Below are 14589 nucleotides of genomic sequence, written 5' to 3' on the forward strand. Positions count from 1 at the left end.
CAGGCTCCCCCGTCCCTGGGATTCTCCAGGCAAGAACACTGGAGTGGGTTGCCATTTCCTTCTCCAATGCATGAAAGTGAAAAGAGAAAATGAAGTCGCTCAGTCGTGTCCGACTCTTAGCGACCCCATGGATTGCAGCCCACCAGGCTCCTCCGTCCGTGGGATTTTCCAGGCAAGAGTACTGGAGTGGGGTGCCATTGCCTTCTCCATGAATATTTATTAAGTGCCTACCATGCTCCAGGTATCATGTTGAACATTCGATTTAGATTCTCTCATATCTTAAAACAGACTTAGGAGGCAGGGACTCTTATTCACCCAACTCTGCAGGTTAGTAAAGTGAGGCCCACGTCTGCGTGGCAGAGGTTTGAGGTGGGTTCTGGCTGAGCCCTCTTAGGGCTGAGCTGCATCAGGGGCGGCCGTGCCGCCTGGAATCCTGGGCTCTTCGTCCTCCCCCTGGCTCCCCACCCCTACCCCTCTACAATTGGTTTGGTTTGGGTTGGGGCAGAGGGTAGGAGAAAGGAAACAAGGGAGCAGTGGGTGGTTCTGACAGCTGCAGACTCTCTTTCCGCCTGCCCTGGGTGGGAAGGGGCCGTGCCCCAGCAGAGGCTCCCAGACCCTGAAGGCCCTCTGGGGGACCTCCTGGTTTGGGCCTGGGAGGAGTGTGACAAAGTGCAGGCGGGCAGGCATCCATCACATGGGTGGTGTGGGGAGAGAGTGGTCACAGGCAAGCTGGGGACCAGCCTCCAAGGGCCTGAGTACAGGGAGGCCAGCTCCCCCTACTTCCCATGGTTCACAGACACACTGACCCAGTTGCCTCCTGACCCCAGGTGCCCTGGACATCTGGGGCCTGTGGGGCCCATAAACCCCGCAGCAGGCGTAAGCCCTGGCCTAGGGCAGGTAGAGCAAGGGCCTTCTCAGCACAGTGCCTTGGAGAGCTCTGCCAAGCGACCCCTAGAGTGGGGGATGCGGGGGGGTCACTCTAGGCCCCACAGCACTGTGCTGGATGTTGCAGCTGCCTAGGAGTGATTTCACACAGTCCTCTTGGCCTCAAGGGTCGCCCAGACCCGGGAGGATGGGAGGGGCAGGTGGCGGAAGCGCAAGGTGCAGGGCAGGACTCTGACCTCTTGTGCTTAGGAAAACACGCACATCCGTCTGCATGTGAGACGCTAAATGACCACACAACAAACTGATTACAGACCCCTGGGTGAATGGTCGAGGAGAGGCGATAGTGGGTGGGGGTGCTGAGGGATGGAGGAAAAGGGGCCTGAGGGGGCTCTCTGGGAGGAGCCCGCCCCACCACTCCCCTTGGAGGAGAGAACGATGTGAGTGTTGACACAAGGGTGTGGGAGCAGCGGATGTGAGCCCGGGGCCTGGAATGGAGTCCGCAGGCAAGGTGGGGGCCAGGCCAGAGCGTAGGCTGAGGTCAAACTTGGTGAGCCAGCAGTGTAGACCAGCCCGAGTTTAGATTTTACAGTATGAAAATCACTGGCATCAGAGAGTTTTTTAAAAATAACAGCTTTGTCAGGATATAATTCACAAATCATATAGTTCACCTGTTTAAAGTGTGCGATTCGATGGTTTTTAGTACATTCACAGAGTTGGGCAACCATCACCACAATCAATTTCAGAACATTTTCATCAGGCATCATAGGTTTTGATTGAGGAAGCCATGTGTGGAGAATCTTTGCTGAGAGGCTGGGGTGGGAAGGAGAGACATCACAGGTGGCGTTCTAAGATAACTGCCAAGGTCTAGACCTGTGGTTCCTGGGGGCCAGGAGGGCAGGGATGGGAACAGGTGCCTGTGGGTCAGACGCCTGAGGGTCAGGCGCCTGGTGCAGCGCGGGGATGGAAGGAGGAGGCAGGGCCTCCGTTCTCCCCGGGGCGGGTTTTGGGTTTTGACAGCTGAAGGTAAGGTGCTGCCACTTTCACACAGAGAGCAGAGCCAGAGGAAACATGAAGCCTCTGGTTCTAGAAGAGTAGGATCTTAGGTAACTGCAAGTCATCTGGGTGGGGGTGTCCAGAGAATAAAGATGGAGTCCTTGCAGTAGGTCTGCGCTCACTGAAGGCCAGGGATCTCAGCAGAGGAGAATTTCGAGCACAGCTGGAGCTGAGTGTGACCTGAGGGGGTGCCCACTGTGCAGTAGTGGGAGCAAGACCCCAGCCAGCTCAGGAGACAGAGCGGAGGGGCCTGAGGGCCAAGAGCATAGAGCCAAGTGGGGAGAGAGAGCCAGAGAGTCCCCTTGCTTGTGAACTTGCAGAAGCAGAGGTCTCCTGTTCACCCAGGGCCCAGCCTGGCAATGACACTCAATAAATGATTGCTGAGTGAGTGCTTGAAGCCGAGAATGACTAGCTGGCAAGGAGGCTGAATTGAGCTCAAAGATGCCAAGGACGGAAAAAAGGCCCTTTGAGGCCGTGGGTGACTATATCTGTCAGGGTCAATTCAGGAGACAGAAACCACATAGTGATTTGAACAGGAAAGTTTTAATATAAAGACTTATTAACCATAACAGGATTGGAATATCGAAAGATTGACCAGTAAGAAGTAAAGAGAACTGCAAAGGATACAGAAGTAGCATTTATGAGAACAGCCACTACACCTAAGGTGGCCACAGAGTGCCCAAGGTAGAGGCCCCCAGGGTTGAGAGCCTGACCGTGATGGAAAGGGCATGGCCCTGGCTCCCCGGATGACAGAAAAGTCACCGTAGTGCCATGTTGGCACTACTCGCTAGAAATTTGTGCTGCCTGTACCCCCCCACCCACTTCCCAACCCCACCCCCACCCCCCATTCCCAGAACTCAATGGAAATCCATCCTTTTGGGTCCCAAGGAAAGTTGTTCATGAGGAATTATCTTGCTGGAGGCACAGTGCTGCTAAACTACCCCAAAGGAGAACTGAGTGAAGCTGCTGGCTGTTCTTGACTGTGAAACACTGCTACAGCCAAAGTGCTGGAGAAGTGCCTTGGCTGCTGGAGCCGGGCACCGGAGAAGCTGTGATGGGACAGGACTGGGCACTAGGGAAGGCCCGGGGCAATAGGATCTGGCTGCTGGAGAAGTTGTATACAGTGCAGGAGTCCTCCACGAGAGCACTCTGGCTCTGGGAGAGAAAGCACCTCCTCCTTCGGTGTTTCTGCAGTGCCCTCTCCTGATGGGGTTTGATGTCAGGCCAGCTAGCAGAGGGGACTTATTTAAAGGGCCTTGCTGCATCTTCACAGAGCAGGCAATGAAGGGTGAATCAAGTCGCTGGCACAGTCTGCTGCTTCAGCTGCACAGCTTCCAGTGGCTTCCTTTTTACACCCATGTGACTCCCCTGCAACAACAGAATAGTTGTATCTCTACCTATCAAAGCAGCTCTCCTGCTTACTGTTCTCACCCTGTCTTCCAAACAGGGAGTCCCAGCACTAATTGTCTCAATCACTGTCCGCATGAATAATGCCTCATATTCAATCACAGTCTCCCTGAATATTCTGTTATCTAAAGACTAGACTGTAATTCGCAACTGAATTAACTAAATAAACTAAATTAACTTCCAGCAACTTGTTTATAAAATAATGAGAAGATGGCTGGAAAAAAAAGAAAAATAGTTACCATGTACAAACAAACACACGTCTCTATCAAGTAAATAGAAAATATGCAAAACTGCCAGAGTTCTCATTTTTGTATTTGTTCACAAGACCACATTTGCTATCCAGCTTCCTTCTCCCATTTCTCATCTTTAAGTTCTCTGCATTCTGCTGGGACCTCAGCAGGGCCAGCTTTTACCTGGTGGAGTGACCCAAAACCCTTGATTCTTGAAGGAATCTGAATCCTTGGTCCTCGGTTTTCCTTGGCCCACCCCCCTTGCTCTATTGTTTATTTGTTTTTGGTTCCTGTAGTTTTTCATTAACCCTTACTTTTGGTTATGGAAGTTCTAAGAGGTACCTGAGAGAATCGGCTAGTTCCAGAGATTATCTTCCTGGCTTCTATTGTGTCCAGCAACCCAATTTCTCCTTGGTAACTGGGATTAGTCACTCCAGCCCATGAAATAACTCCTTTTTGTCTGTTGATTCAGCAATATAAGGGGCTCCCCCAAAAGTCAGTGACTTGTGTTCCAGTGCAATCATTGCAGTATCCTCTTGGGGGGCCAACACTCAGAGCCCCTGGACCCTTTCAGAAATATGGGGGTGAAGTGGGGGCCAGATGCAGGGATCACAGGGAGAGTAAGTGAAGAGGCTCTGGAGCTGGCAGTTGTGAACTCTTCTATAGAGAAGGCTGGAAAAGCGGAAAATCACACAGGTGTGGACCGTGGGTCACTTTGGGGCGGGGAGGGGTGGGGACAGAATCAGATCCAGGCTTGTGGCTTTCCAGACAGCAGGCCCCACCAGGGCCTCATGGGAGCTTTTGGCCTGGACCCTGTGGCCTGCCTCCCAGACGTGGGATGCCCATTGACTCCCACATGGCCCATCGCTGCACACACATCCCCAACCCCCTAAGACAGGACTCCTCCTGAGTCATTGTGTTCGGAAATGCATGCTCCTGTATGGAACTCTGTATCAGCTCATTTTGGCTCCTAAGAACAACTTCAGCTCCTTACCAGTGTCTATTTTGAGTAAAAACCATTTCCCCCCGCTCCACTTTTGGGGCTGTGTCATGGTAACCATAACATATGAGCAGAGGACTCTGATTCAACTCATCTCTGCCCATGTGGCCACCATAATGGCAGCACTGGGTGTGATTATAAACGCTCATGCTGGTGGTGCCCCAGCCTCGAGGGTGGTGTGACAGCCACAAGTCATCTTGCCGTGACTCCAGAGCCGGCAGATGGGCTTTGAAGTGGGGGACAGCATGGCAGGATTGTTGGCTTGTTGCCAGTGGCTTTTGGTGTTCTATGGGCAGCTGGTGGTTTGGGTGGGAATGACGTTTCTGGAAGTCAGAATGATGGTATGATGACAATCCTCTCCCTCGTGTTGAGAGAGAATGAGCAATCAGAAAGTGGCACTGGGGCCTCCCCCGCCCCCTTATCCAGCCCCAGTCTTGTGACCAAGAGAGGCTGTGGCGGGGAGGGGGAAGACGTGGCAGATAAACATCTCTGTCTGGGAGGCCATGCCGCCTCCCTTTAGCTTTCTGCTGCCCCCAGCCTACCAAGTTTATCACCACCCTGGCGGATGATTGGGTGGTGTGGGGCGCACGATACTCTCCTGTCTTCTGTCACCCACAGGACGCGTTTGCACCTCCTCCTAAGCTCAAGTGGGAAATTCAGCCTTGAGGCTGTTATCAGCAGGCTCAAGGGGCACAGACAGCTCAGCTGGGGGCCGTTCTACTCAGGTTCATTGCCATGTTTGCAAGGACTCCTGAGTTAGATGAAGCTGAATTCAGAATCCTGCCCGGGGACTTTCCCCCTGAAGTACTCTGGAGAGGTAATTAACCTCTCCAGGCCTCAGCTTATCCTTCTGTGAAATTGGAATAGTAGTAGAAACAACTTCATAGACTTTATAGGATGGTTCTGAGGGTGAGATGGAGGCAGTGCATGTCCCTTAGCACAGTGCCCAACACAGTAGGTGCTCAGCAAATAGAGGGATGACTACATGAGCGAATGGCTCCTGCATTGGGCAGGGCACTGAGTGCCACTATTAGAAGGTTGCATTGCCTGTTACCACCCCTCCCCCTGCCCTCACTGCCGATCAACCTCACCAGGAATGAGAGATGACCTGGAAACTTTGTTTTCTGATGAGTTCCTGCCCAAAGTTAAAACGTGGCTCAGTGGTAAAGAATCCACCTGCCAATGCAGGAGACCAGGGTTCGATCCCTGGGTTGGGAAGATCCCCTGGAGAAGGGAAAGGCTACCCACTCCAGTATTCTGACCTGCACTGTATAGCCCATGGGGCTGCAAAGAGTCAGACACGACTGAGCAACTTTCACTTTCACTAAGTTAAAACATGGCTCAGTGGTAAAGAATCAACCTGCCAAGGCAGGACTCCAGGGTTCAATCCCTGGGTCAGGAAGATCCCCTGGAAGAGGAAATGGCAACCCACTCCAATATTCTTGCCTGGAAAATCCCTGGACAGAGGAGCCTGGTGGGCTACCTACAGTCCATGCATGGGGTTGCAGAAGAGTCAGACCTGACTGAGTTATTAAGCAACAAAAGTTAACAGTGCAGTTAAAAGTTTACAGTGGTCACTTGCTAATTGTAAGAGATCCTGATGGAGTGAAAAACCAGGGGCCCCAGAGGGTGACAAGCCTGGATCTGTATTGATAGCTGGCTCCCCCTACCACCCACGTGCTGTGTGACCTCGGGCAGCTTTGCTAACCTCTCCTACCTCATTCTTCTCATCTAGGAAATGGGGATAAAAATAGTCTGCACTTCAGAGGGTTGGAGTGAGGTATAAAGATGAACAGGATGTTGAAACTGTAAAGCTCTTTCCACAGGGCCTGGCGTGTTGTTAAGAATCGTAATCAGTGTGAGCTCCTGTCTAAGTGAAGTACACTCACAGGCACTCCAGGGATGTCAGCAAAGGAGAGAGAAAGCTGTGGGCTTGGTTATTCAGGGACCAATAATTGTTAAAATTTATTGAGTATTTTCTTTGTGTCAGGCACTCTAGTTAGCATTTTTTTTTAAGTAATAATTTTAATGTTATTTCGTCCATTCTCTTTCGTTTTTTTTCTTTTTTTTTGGCCATACCACCCAGCTTGCTGGATCTTAGTTCCCCCACCAGGGAATGGAACCTGGGCCCCCTGTAGTGGCAATACAGAGTCCTAACCACTGGATATCAGGGAATTCCCTGTTAACCATTTTTAATGCATCTCATTTTAAGTCTCACAAGAGGCCTGTGAAGTGGCAAGTGTCATTTTCCCCATTTTGCAGCTGAGAAAACTGAGGCACAGGTATGCCTCAAGTTGCAAAGTTGTTGCTAGTTAAGCCAGAATTTGAACCCACGCAGTCGGGCCTTCCAGGTAAGACTTCAGGAGGTTGAGATTAGCGTATGAGTCAGCGTATGGCCGTCAGCCACAAGGCACAGACTCACTCACACCAAAGCAGGGAAAGTCTCACATTACTTGGGGGAGGTTCAGAGATGACCAGCCTTCAGGTACAGCTGGATCCAGGGGCCCCCAGACAGTGATTTCAGTTTCCAGCCCTCTATCTCCATCCCTCAGGCAGGCTTTCCCCAACACAGCCAGCAGCCCCTGACTCACATCCTATCATTGTTAGTATCTTTCCACTGCACCAAAACGCTCCTGGGGGGCCTCTGGTTGGCCCCGCCTGGTCACATGCTCACTCTGTGACTAGGGTAGGGGGTGGGGTCAGTGCAAACACCACAAAACCCCTGGGAAGGAGAGGAAAGAACCAGATAAGTCCACTACAAGAAGATCAGGCTACCAGCTTGAGGGGTGAAGAAGGAACCTGGTGCCAAGATGGTTAGATATTTGTCCACAGTTCAAATACAGGATTCGAGATGGAGCAGGATGGTCTATCCTTATGGTGATCACGTTAGGATCATTTTTGATGGAGAATTTGGATTTGTGGGCTGTTATGGTTTTGTTTCTGGAAGAGGATAATTCCGTGCTGGCCCTTGTTGAGGTGAGACTTGGGTGACGGTCTAGTTGGTGCTGGTTGGAGAAGGCGTGGAGGCGAGGCCTTCGGGTGAATGGCCCCGGGGGTGCTGATGGCGTTGGGGTTGGTGAAGAGGGTAGGGATGGCACTGGGGACAGTGTGGTGGCGGAGGTGGGAGCTGAACAGCAGGAGGGTGTGGGCAGGAGACGGTTGAGTTGTGGGTCTTGGGTCTGAGATGGACTGATGAGCAAGTGGCATCATGGTTAGGAATGTGGGCAGCCATGGCACATGGAGATGCAGTTTGGGAGGAATGTAAGGGAGGTGAACTGTGCCACGCATGGGCAGGACTTGGTGGAAATGATGTGCTGGGAGAATTAAACATTTCGTGAGGGGCGTGGTTGGGGGGGCGAGGAGGGAGGTACCACTTTTAGAGCTGATGATGGAACTCTGTGTGGGTGTGAGGAGCTGATGATGGTTATTCTGTGGGATGTGATGGTTTCATAGAGTAATAGAGGTGGAAGGACTTAGCTGCACTCTTACGGAGGAGGATGGAGGCCAAGCCCACCCGATGGCTGCAGCTGGGATGTAAGTCTTCGTTCCCAAACCCATTCTCTCTTTTCAAAAATTACTCTTTATTTTCTTCACAGTGGTACATGCGTATAATTTAAGAAGTCAGACAGGACTAACATCTCTTCACAAAAATGCACTTGTTCCTCGCCTACTTCCACCTTCTTCTTCTCAGAGGCAACCACTTTTAGCTGTTTCTTCTAGCAATTTTACAGCTCGTGGATCTGAGTAATGTGCGTATTTTTGACTCTTCCGTTGTAGACATTTTCCATTGATTTCCTATGTAGTAAATAAGAACTTAACTCTCTTATATGGCCAGCCAGGGCTTTCTACCGTGCCATCCTCCTAAACAGCTCTCATGATAGGCATACTATTAATAGTACCTTACCAGTGTTCTTTCAAAAATGTCTTATGCATAAAATAATATATGTATGTGTGTAGCTGGCAGGTAATGGCCCCACAAAAATTCAGGAGATTAGGACGTGGCCGCATCCACATCTGAACCTCGTGTACATGCGTCACCTTGTGTGGCAAAGAGCCTTTGCAGAAGTGATTAAGCGAAGGGTCTTGAGCTGGGGAGATTCACCCTGGATCACCTGGGCGGGCCCAGTGTCACCATCGGGTCTTTGAACATGAGAGGCAGAGGCAGGCGGGTCAGAGTCGTGCGAAGGGAGAAAGACCGGCCATCACTGACTTTGAGGATGGAAAGGGGCCAGGAGCCAAGGAATGTGAGCTGCCTCCCCAAGCTGAAAAAGTCAAGAAAATGGATTCTCCCCAGGGCCTCCAGGAAAGAATACTGCCTGCCAACACCTTGATTTCAGCCCAGTGACAAGAACCATTTTGGACTTTGTTTAAACTTCTGACTTCCAGAACAAATTTGTTTTTTTTTAAGCCATCGACTTTCTGGTAATTTGTAACAGGAGCAATAGGAAATTAATACACCATGTAATATGTATACATCCACATGCATACATGCAAACATGCATTCATTTGTATGTTTTATGTATATATACACACACACACACACACACACACTTGTTAAACCAACTAATACAACTATTCACAGCTGAGCTTTATACTGTACTACCATAATTTCCTTTTTTCCTCCTGAAGTGACTAATTACCTTGCTTCTTTATGTGCCTTATTTTCTTTATACCTTTTGCCTGTACCTGCCGCACCTGCTAATAGCTATCTGTATGGCTTTCCACAAGGGCAGTCACAGCAAGTATTATGTTTCAGTTCCATTTTTTGAGTTATCTGCTCTAGAGCATACGGCACAGTGTAGCTGCTATTCAGTGACTTCTTCCTGTGGTCTTCCTTGGCATTCCCTTCACCTTCCTTCTGGTTAGAATTCCTGTTTTCTGGAGCTCATGTCTTCTTGCTCGGTTTACTCCCCTGTTTGGAGCACATCGCCCACGACAGATCTCCATTTTAATCCAAATCCATTCAGCTCCTGAATCCAGACCACAGAGTAAGAGCAGCCAGTCACACCTGTAGTTCTGTCGGGTTAAAAAGATGGTGGGGGGGGGGGTGGGGGGGGGTGGGGGGGGGGGGGGGGGGGGGGGGGGTAGGGAGCACGGTGGCGATAGCACTCCAAGTTAGAGGCTTCCCTCGGATATCTAGCGGTCCTTGGTTGTCCTTGCAGGATTAATAACAGGGGACTGAAATGCAGATTAGAAGCTGGTTCATTTGCAGATCCACATTGGCTGATGTAAACAAGCCACTTGGAAACCATTTGGGTTCTGGTTGCCGGTATCTGTATTCTTAGACCTTTCTTCTAGCACCGATAAGATTCTGCTGAAAAGAAGGTAGGAATCTGGCTGCTGGTATTCTAGGAACCCAGTGAGCGGCTAGCCTGAGGTATTCAACATCAGCATTGAAAATAAGCTTTGTCTCCTTGGGTTTGTGTTTTTGCATTTATTTGACAGCGCCAGGCCTTAGTTGCAGCACTTGGGAGGTTTGCTCTTTGTTGCTGCATGCAGGACCTTTAGTTGTAGCTTGTGAACTCTTAGTTGCAGCTTGTGGGATCTACTTCCCTGACCAGGGATAGAACCCAGGCGCCCTGCATTGGGAGTCTTAGCCACTGGACCACCAGGGAAGTCTCCGTCTCCTTGGTTTTGATTTATTATTCTTGCTCTCAGCTGTGCTGGACGACTCTGTGCAAAGACCCTCTGTTTGGTGCTCTCCAGAGAGAAAACCTTCAGACTTTATGGTGGAAGTGTATCTAGATTTTAGCTTCTTTCATTTGATCTTTTTCGCGCATACCTTCTCTTTGCCCCTGGTGCCACAGATGATCCGTTGTACTGTCATCCCAAGTGTCTTTAAAGGACTCTGTCATAAATCACTTGTCATGTGCTGTCTGAAATTTGCCTGCCACAAGTCTGCTTTCCAGACCCCCACATTCTGTTGGTGGTGTTTCCTCTCTGTTCAGCCCAATCTTGTGAATTTGTGTCTTAAACAGTCTTTCTCCCACACTGGATTTAGAAGGTCGCGTATTTGGGCAGTTGGGTGTGTATATTCAGAATCCCAATCTTTCTCCATAACAGTTTTGTAACTGGAGCAGTGATGACGGTGGCCACGTCAGTTGTGATACCAAGATACTTTCCTGTAGGATTCCTCAAAACAATTGTTTAAAAGCTCTTGTAAACATTATTCATGGCCACTGTGGACTTTAGCAGTATAAAGGAGAAAATAAAAGCTGCCTGTCATGGTAGTGGCCCTTCCCTGGTGGCTCAGTGGTAAAGAATCTGCCTGCCAATGCAGGAGATGCCGGTTTGATCCATGGATTGGGAGGATCCCCTGGAGAAGGAAACGGCAACCGACTCCAGGATTCTTGCCTGGGAAATCGCATGGACAGAGGAGCCTGTCAGGCCACAGTCCATGGGGTCCCAAAAGAGTCAGACACCACTTAGCGATTAAGCAACAACAACGAATCTTGGTGGGAGGGTTCTTGGCAAGGGTCTCTGTTTGGTGGTGGTTTGGTGGTGCAGCCTTGGCACGGGTGAGGAGGATGCTTTGGAGCCAGGAGCAGCAGGGCTGTCATGTCATGGTGGACACATGCTGCTGTGCTGGGACCGTGGGCTCAGGAGCAGGTCTCTCCCCTCAGCAGGGCTGCTTGGGAGAAGAAGGAAGCTTCTAAGGACAGGCGGGCAGCGCTGTGTCCAGGCCTGGACCTTGGCTGCCCCAGTGGGCCCCAGAGCTCTGCAGTGCGTGGCCTGCCCGGCCCTGTGCTGGGTGATTTTCAGTGATGCTGGCTGACTTGGAGGGACACTTACTGACAAGGCTGTTCCATTGAGTTACACAAAGGAGCCAAAAGGCTGACCCAGGTCAGCTGTGTTTGCTGTGTGGACAGAGTGTGCAGCTCAGGCGGGTGAGCAGGGGAGGGCGAGGGGGACGAGCATTTCCTTTCCGGGGTGTCTGCCCTCAGGGTCAACACCCTGTGATGTTCTGCTTTTCCCCTCCTGCTTCCTTCCTCTTGTCACCAATGCTTTTTCTTACAGAAACCCCTGGACATTTCTAGCCCTCAGGGCAGCATTGAAACAAATTTCCTGGAGAGGGTTCTCTGTCCCTAATGTACTTAGTGCCCAGCTCTACATGGACTTCATGCTAGACCCTCGGGGCTCACGGAGACACCCAGACCCCACCTCCCTCAGTCTGCTCCCACCCTTTGCCCTCGGGGCCTCCAGCAGCTTGGCAGGGCAGGGCTGGAAGACCTGGTTCTTGAATGCTTCCATTTTACAGATGAGGAAACTGAGGGCAAGAGGAGCCCGAGTCAGGATTAGAGCCACCTCTGCTGACTCTGGGATCAGTGTTCTTCCCAACCAGACTCTGCCTCTCTCGGCTTCCACCTCCTTTTTGAAGCTTTTGATGTGATGGATGATTGGGGGATGTTTGTGCTAACAAACAAGGAGTGAGTTTGAGGGGGACTTGCTGGCTAATGATGGATGGAAGCCCTGTGGAGTCTGATGGGTTCCTGGGGTTGTCTCTGAGGGGTAGTATGAGCTGGGGGGATGGAGCTTTATAGAGATGCCCTGAGAGCTCTGGAGTTGGTGATCTGGGTTCAAGCCTCTGCTCTGACTCTGGAACACAGATAAGCCCTAGCCTCTGCAACCTTAGATTCTACAATAGACGGTAGTGATACTCCTATAGACGGTAGTAACCACTCGTGGAGATGGTAATAATACTCGTGGCTGCCCAAAGAGGAAGGCCCATTCTGGGCTTCACACAGCATGGGACACATGGACCTGTTGCTTCTGCACCCACTGTGCCACCAGCTAACGGCACACACGTTCTTCAGCCCAGGTGTCTGTGGTCCACCTGTGGCTTCCTTAGGGCTCCCCTTGGGTGGGGGTGGGGGGGTGGAAGCACCTTCAGCCTGTCCAGGCTCTAACTTACAGAGGCCCCTCCTGTCCTGGCCCTAAGGAGGCCCCTCCTAGCGCCAGCTTCCCCTCCATACCACCTGGCCCCCCAACGCCCATCCCTGGGGAGGGGCTGCACCCGTGGGAGACCCAAGCCTGCGCCTTCTCCGGTTCCTGGTTTTCCAGGGAGCCCTGGCTGGAGGGGGATGGGAGAAGAAGCCCTGGAGGGAGGGGGAGTGGGGGAAGCAGAACCGGGAACTGGAAGGGGAAGGGTGTGGGTGGGCCTCGATCCAGCCTGCCTCCCACTTTCCTCCTCCTGCCAGTCCCCTCCCAGTCCTGGCTGGCTGGCGCACTGGAGGCAGGGGCTTGGCCCAGGAGAACTCAGTGTCTCCTCCGAGTGAAGGGGGGCTGGTGAAGCCACAGCACCACCACCCCCAGCTGAGGCCTGTGGTGCGGGTGGGGCCCAGGCTTTGTTAGTTCGCTGGCTTGAGGCCCACACCTGAAGCAGGGAGACTGAAAAGCCCCTAAAATTCAGCCGTGTGCCTTCGCAGGGCCCCTTGGAGCCCACCAGTTTCTGAGGGCAGATGGGGCCAGTTCACGGGATGGGGGGCAGAGCAGCCTGGTCTCCTCTCTCGGCGTGGCTGCAGCCACAGCCTCTCCCGCCCACAGGGCGTCCCCACGACAGCTCTGCAGACCTAGGCCTTCAGCCCGGCCGCAGCCCCCGAGTTCAACCTCAGCTTTCTCCGGGCCCAGGCGCCCGTCCCGAAGTGAGGTGACATTCATTTCACTACATCCTGTGACTGCCGCTCACTTCCTCCACGTGGTGGGAGCAGTGTGGGGGTGGGGGTGCGGGGAGGACAGATCAGAGGAAAATGTAGCTGGGCTGGGGACCTCTGGGATTTCCCAGGGGGTGGTTGGGGTGGGAGGGAGGCTGCGGGAAGCTTTCAAAGGAAAGAACAGACGTGAATGAAGACACGGGAGGAGGCGGGAGGCAGCTGTGAGTCCCACTGTGCCATAGCCGTGCGGAGGCCCTGGGGAGACTGTCGTCCCGTCGCCACCTCGGAGGCAGGTGGCGGGCCCCCCAAGGAAAGCCAGGCAGGGCCCCGCTGCCAACTTGGCTGCCTCGATTTCCCCTGGTCCCTAGGGTGCCGGGTCCAGCCAGCACCTGTGAAGAAGAGTCAGGTTGGAGGGGCAGGCCTCACAGGCTGGGGGGTGGGGGGTGCCCTGAAGCTGAGGGGCTGGCTCCGGGAGGGACTAGGGGTCAGGTGGGAGGGCCTGGGTGGGGGGGTGCCTGCCCTGCTGACCCCTCTTCGCTTCTCTTCTTCCACAGGTGGAGTCACTGGAAGCCCAACCCCACCGGCAGCCTGAGGCCGCGGTTCCCCAGGGTTTCCGCTCCACACCTGGATCTATGTCTAAGTTGTAACTCTTGCTTACCAAGACCACGATAATTCCTTCCCCAAAGCCCAGCAGCCCCCCAGCCCCGTGCAGCCCCAGCCTGCCTCCCACCGCCCAGCTGCCCGCGATGCCCGCCAGCGGCCCCGGGGACACCAGCGGCTCCGCTCTGGAGCGGGAGGAGGAGCGCAAGGTGAGCAGCTGGCTGTGCGGGGATGGGGGGGAGTGCTGGGCACTGGACCGCATTGCTCTTCTCCATATGGGGCTGTAGGGAGGAAGGAGTCTCCTTCTTTTGTGATAAGCAAACTGAGACGTGAAGAGGTTAAATACTGCAGGCCAGGCTCCAGGAGCCGGTCTCTAAGCCCCCACCCCCGCCCCTCCGCTGTGTTTGAGCCAAACTTCAGACCCCAGGTCTGTGCAATTGTTAGGGGTTGGCCTGGCAGGGGCCCCAAACCTGGCTTCCTTTCTGAATCAGCCTCTTAATTAGCTGTGTGTCCTTATGTCTAAGTCATTTTACCTGGTTTAGCAGCCTCTGTTTGCCCGAGGGGTTAGTAGCTTTGGGAAGGCCAAAGACAAGTTCAAGGAGCTCTGTAGATGGGAAGCCTGGTGAGGACTCCCCCTGCCACACAGACAGCTGGCTCACCGTGGGGCATGGGGCGCGGTGAGCTCAGGGTGGCACCAGCCACGGTGGAGACACTGGTTTCCCGCCCCCACCCCACCCCAGCTCTGAGCAAGTGTCACTTCTGG

At 52.9% G+C, this 14589-nt stretch overlaps 1 protein-coding gene across 10 annotated transcripts in view; it reads left to right on the plus strand.

Moving 5' to 3' along the window:
• DNMT3A (DNA methyltransferase 3 alpha) overlaps nucleotides 1-14589 on the plus strand; it is a 102758-nt gene that overhangs the window by 12985 nt on the left and 75184 nt on the right. For 9 of the 10 annotated variants that reach the window (XM_006055072.4, XM_025261439.3, XM_025261436.3 and 6 more), the window contains exon 2: nucleotides 13781-14035. In XM_006055072.4, the coding sequence (XP_006055134.1) occupies nucleotides 13973-14035 (63 nt within the window). In that variant the 5' untranslated portion in view covers nucleotides 13781-13972. Of the gene's footprint in view, nucleotides 1-8135; nucleotides 8325-13780; nucleotides 14036-14589 lie in introns of those variants that run through there. The other variant, XM_044926175.2, reaches the window with a different exon arrangement.

Source organism: Bubalus bubalis, chromosome 12, assembly GCF_019923935.1.
Source record: "Bubalus bubalis isolate 160015118507 breed Murrah chromosome 12, NDDB_SH_1, whole genome shotgun sequence".
Classification (NCBI taxonomy): domain Eukaryota; kingdom Metazoa; phylum Chordata; class Mammalia; order Artiodactyla; family Bovidae; genus Bubalus; species Bubalus bubalis.